Raw genomic sequence first — 5,474 nt, forward strand, 5'->3', positions numbered from 1 at the left:
CAAATATAATCGAATAGATCAAATTGATATTCATAATTCATTTCACATATTTGCTTTTATTTCTTCCATATCATGTATTATCCCCTTATCTAAAATATATTCCAATTATTCCTGAAGAAAATATGAAAACAAAGCGAAAGTTTGCCTTCATTGTGAGTCAAGCTTATTTTGGCTTTTTTTTTAACTACGGCTCTGGTTGTTACAAACGGTCACGCCTGACGAAAGTATACATTGGTCATTGATCGTAAATTCTGTTACAATCAAATTCCACAAAACCCCTCCATCAGTGAGACTCCCTTTCAAACTTTATCATATAAATATTAGAACAACGAAGAAGGAATCACTACCACCAAGTTTCCGAAGTTGAGTAGCTGTAGATTTGCGCCAATCGTAAGTACTTAAGCTGTATACATTTCAGTGATCTCAAACATTATGTTACTGTTTCAGTGAAGATGTTCAAGTTTTTCGTGATAGTTGCTTCTGTCGGTGAGTGTTAATTTTAATCAATATCATAGTTACATTTCACATGTGAATAGAAATAATATGAAAAATTATTCTGTTCTACCCTATTTTCGAAATGGGTTGATAATTTTCAAAATAAGGTCAAACGTTCGAAAATTCAATATGAATGGAAATATTTTGAATATATCGCCAAGAAAGGAAATTAATTTCCTTTAATTTTCCTAATATTGCCGTGGAAATCGTCATAAATTACACAATAAAATATTCAATGTCTTTTATGTTTTTTTGTAACAAGTCTAAAATAACATCATCGTAAAATACAAAATTTCAATGGAAAGCGATAATATTATTCCGGATATTCAAAAATGTTTGTTTTGTGAATGTGAATGAATTGAAATATCAAATAACTTCATTTGGTACTTCAGTACATACATGTTATGCGTCGAATGGAAAATGAATATCATTATAGTTTCAATTCCTAATGAAAAACTTTACAACTAATTTTTCTCTCTTTGTTCAACACATCATATTTATGAATTCATACAAATTTCTCATGAACTGTAACTGCCAGTGTAACTAAAATTTAGATGTTTCAATGGGAAATTAAATTGCTAAATGTTGTTGACCCAATGAATCACCAATTACCTCTAAAACTGAATTTGGTGAAGTTAAAAATTCTAGATTGCCTGAAAACTAACAATATCATTTTTTACATACAAATCCGCCAACTGCTATCAATGGTAGATACAAGGGGGTTCAATATGCGAAAAGTTCATTCATGTCACTAAAAACTCCTAACAGCAACAGAATATTCAACAATTTTCTCTGGAAAATTAATAGAATGTGAATCGTAAGATGTTAACATTCTTCAAAAATAATTGAAAAGGACCCAATCACAATGCCGTGCCTTTCGATAGCTACAAATTTTCACTTATAATGCAACTAGCGATCCGCCCTGACTCCGCACGGGTGCAATATCTTCAAAAAAATTCATTCAAATTACATGCTGTAAAGGGTCATATTGATGTATATTAAATGCACAATGTATGTAAGGTACCCAACTGAATAAGGATTAATGCTGCATTGTTTGAAATCGCTTCGTAGAAAAGTAAAGGATAAAAAATAGTTGTTGTAGACTTTTTGGTAGACCTTTTTACTGTACAGTACTGTACGGTATTGTAGTACTGTATCTATCTCTTAGGGTTTGGCCAGCGTTAGCTTCTTTGCGACATCACATTAGAAAACTCTAAAAATTATTAGTTTTTCTCTACTATATTATACATCTTATATACATATAAACTTCCTCTTGAATCACTATTTTTGTTCAGAGCAGATACTTGAGTTTGATATAAAATGTTTATAAAAGAAGATTTCTCACTATCGGTACAATAATATTGGTAGAATACAATGCCAAGGTCATTCAATTGTTATCTTCAGAAAAACTGTTTTCCTATAATGTTACAGAATATAATATCATTTCACTGACCATCTGGGAGTTAAATATAAAAGTAGGCGAAGACTTAAAGATCGCCCTGTAATGTTCAAGCCAATGATACGTTTTTATGAACTATTTGTATGAATTCATACATAGGCTATGGAAACCATTTCATTGTTACTCTTTTCATCATCAACAGCTCCATAACATCTCTTCAAAAACGTTCATAGCATGAATAGGTTGGAATCAGTCCTGGGTAACTCAGGAAAATTCGTTTCAAAACATTTTATACTTGTAACGCACTGTTTAAAACCCTTGGTGTAGTAATGAATATTTTTTCCCAACACCAAACCGTTATTTTAACACCTCGACACGTGTTTCGATCACCAAGTGATCATCTTCAAGAGATCGAACAAGAGGAAGATCAAACTGATCTTCCTCTTGTTCGATCTTCCTCTTAAAGATGACCACTTGGTGATCGAAACACGCGTCTAGGTGTTAAAATAATGGTTTGGTGTTGGAAAAAAACTCCAGTAAAAATATTTTGTGCTAGGACTTAGGCCAGAAATGATTCTATAGCATAATCATATCAGAGAAAAATTTCCATAATAAAGGATGAATGTGTCAACGAGTTCTGTCCAATTTTTGGATGAGAGCCTCCAGTGTGGTTTCATCCCCAATTGTTGATGGTTTGGTGGTTCCAATACGAATATAAGATGATATCTCTTCAGGGGACATTGTTGTGTAATCAAAATCAAGATTTTATAAAAATATCCTTGGTGTTTGACCTATATTTGGAAAACTCATGAACGTTGAGTTATTTACCACACATAAAATGATTTACTCATGCTAATTCGAGAAAATTATGAGATGAGGAAACCAAATTTTCATCGAAGAATATACAAAGAAAGTATATATTCAAAAGTGCACTCTCAAATGACTTATCATCATTCCAGCTGCCATATCTTCTGCGGGTAAGGTAGGATTCGAGCAAGAAAACGTAGTTCTTGATCCACATCCTTCAGCAAGCTTCAGCTACAGCAGTTCCTTTGGAAAAGGAGATTTTGGTGGATATGATATTGGTAAAGGTAGCAATGGAGCAGTTCTTTCCAGTTTGGCACACAGTTCAGCAGTACAGGCAAAAAATGCCGTTCAAAATCAGCACACTGCTGGAAGTCAAGCTGCTCATGAAGTCAAAAACAATTTAGCAAGCGTTGCAATTGGTGTGAGTATGATAGTAATACATGTAATGATATGGATGGGATATATTGGATGAATGAATGGAGATGAGATTCACAAAAGCGTTTGGTTGATACAAGTGAAATATTTAATCACGAATTATGGCGGTAGGCTTGTATATTGTTTTCAAAGAGTATTTTATATTGTATCGGAGCGGCAAATATGTCTATCCTATCAAACGATAATTGAAGATAAAGAACTCAGAATACCTCTTTAAGTTATCAAAAGAAAATTATCTATATATTTTCACCTCAATAAAATGAAATTCGGTGGTCTCAATATTCAGCTTTCGATTTTTTTAAAGATTAACATGTACTACATTAATTACTTCGAATTTGAGAAATTCCTTCTACAACTGAGTTACTTATGTTTTCTAGCATTTTCTGTTCCCAACAGATAGTCCAACAGAAATATTTTTTCAGTTAAACTTGTAGGAGTTCTAAAGAACACCTGAGATGAAAATTTTACTTTGAGTCTTGAAATATTCATTTTCGAGAACGGATGGGTATATATCGTTCGAGTCCTAGCGCCAAAAGATCAGATGATGTTACATATGAATCCAGCAGATCGGAATCGGTATTCACAATAATAGAATGTTGTTCTTTTGTAGCTTAACGTCAGAACTATCCCAAGTGGTTCTACTTCTTTTCCAGTGCCTCTACTCGCATTTGTCACTGAAAATCGACTTATTTTGATTGCTGATATGATATCTTCTTCGTTTTCTCTTTTTATTTTTTTATTATTCTCCAGAAACCATTCACAAAATGAAAAAAAACACTTGCTAGATGTGAATAGAATCGAATAACTATAAAATAATTGCATATTTTAAATAATTATTCAGATCAAACTATTTATAATTTCACTGGCAACTTTGAATTGTAAATTTAATGCAGAAAAACATTTGAATCGAATAATTTTTGACTGAATTTTAACATTTGTAATGAACTCATATATGTTATATGTACCTATTTTATATCGTGTATCTTCTTGACAAAACACCTCAAAAAAATTTCAGGCAGCTCAAGCCGCTCAAGCAGCTTTAGTGGGAAAACAAGCCCTTGTAGGAAACCTGAAAGCCCAACTTGCAGAAGCTCAGAGCCAACTCCAAGTCGAAATTGCTCAATACCAACAAACTGAAGCCGCAGTACGTGCTGCGGAAGAAGCCGCTGCTCAGGCGCAAAACCAAGTCAATACTCTTTCAGCTGCCCTCGCTGCTGCTCAAGGAGGAAGTCAACATGCATCCCAGGCTGCAGCTGAGGCTGCCAATGCTGCTGCATCTCAGCACGCTATGATTGCAGAAGCCAAGCAACGTTTGAATCAAGTTCTTTCCCAACTACAGTCCGCTTTGAGAGAATTGCAAGATACCGAAGCATCGGCTCAAAAAGCAGCCGCAGCCGCTCACTCCGCACAGTCGAATGCCGCAGCTGCTGGAGCTGCAGTAGCAGCTAGTGCATCGAAAGGTGGTTTCAGCGGTTATGGTCATGGGTGGTAGAACCATTATTTAATTGCATTAAGAACCCAGTGATACTTTTCAGAATAATACATTTTTTTACATCTCATATTTTTGTTTTCATATTTCCCAAGTAATCATGAGAATTACAATTCTGGTGTTTTGGAGAAGTGCTTCTTTTGGGTTAATTCCAAGTCAGAGGTTCTAGTTTCACCATTTATTCAGAATGAACAATGGAGAAGTCATAACTCAAAATGTATCCTCCAAAATGTGATAAATATTGTTATCAATCTGGTTTACATATAAACTCCTCATTTGAACTCTACTTTTTGTGGACTCAATGGACACAGTCAGAAAGCAATTTTCAAAGAGGACTGATTTTCATAGGATATATTGCTAGAAACAACGGTCACGAAGTGGATATTATCGACTCAATTATTTCTAAAGAAATGCAGAAACAAGCTCTGAACCAGGTCTATCCAGTTGCAAAGAGTGATACAATACATTATGTAGCTCTAACTTACTTTGGTGATCCTACTAAAAATATCGCTTATTTTTGAAATAAAAAAGGATTTAGCGTAGCCTACAGAACAAATAATAATTCGAGTGAATTCATTAAAAACAATAAGATGAATGGAAACAAGAATTCATCATTTGCGAACTATTTTTTGACGTATTGCATTTGGAAGAGAAAGGTTCAAACTCAACCTTTTGGAATGTTTAGATATCAATAGACGTGAAAATTCGGGATCATTGCTCAGTAATCCCTTAGATTTGAATTGTTCCCCTCATTGAATTCAGTTTGCAACGAGGAAATTGGTAAATAGGTTACGTTAGGTTAGGTTAGGTTAGGTTATTGTGGCTCATAGGTACTCATTAACACTCAAT

The 5,474-nt window shown here is 34.0% G+C and overlaps 1 protein-coding gene across 1 annotated transcript; it reads left to right on the forward strand.

Annotated features, from left to right (window-relative positions):
- The first annotated feature begins 312 nt into the window (after positions 1-312).
- Positions 313-4,703, forward strand: LOC111502974 (uncharacterized). Its single transcript, XM_023157170.2, has 4 exons — positions 313-390; positions 448-486; positions 2,854-3,122; positions 4,152-4,703. Exons 2-4 carry the CDS (start codon positions 453-455, stop codon positions 4,626-4,628), a joined length of 780 nt encoding a protein of 259 aa, XP_023012938.1. The 5' UTR covers positions 313-390; positions 448-452; the 3' UTR covers positions 4,629-4,703.
- The last annotated feature ends 771 nt before the right edge of the window (positions 4,704-5,474 follow it).

Source organism: Leptinotarsa decemlineata, unplaced genomic scaffold, assembly GCF_025532065.1.
Source record: "Leptinotarsa decemlineata unplaced genomic scaffold, Ldec_3_MD MMD2_tig00026336_RagTag_RagTag, whole genome shotgun sequence".
Taxonomy (NCBI): domain Eukaryota; kingdom Metazoa; phylum Arthropoda; class Insecta; order Coleoptera; family Chrysomelidae; genus Leptinotarsa; species Leptinotarsa decemlineata.

Bases quoted from the DNA above. Each gene is read 5' to 3' on its own strand.
- LOC111502974 (XM_023157170.2), top strand. From the start codon at position 453: ATGTTCAAGTTTTTCGTGATAGTTGCTTCTGTCG. The intron at 487-2,853 runs GTGAGTGTTAAT...TCATCATTCCAG, and splicing joins CGTGATAGTTGCTTCTGTCG to CTGCCATATCTTCTGCGGGT. The intron at 3,123-4,151 runs GTGAGTATGATA...AAAAAATTTCAG, and splicing joins TAGCAAGCGTTGCAATTGGT to GCAGCTCAAGCCGCTCAAGC.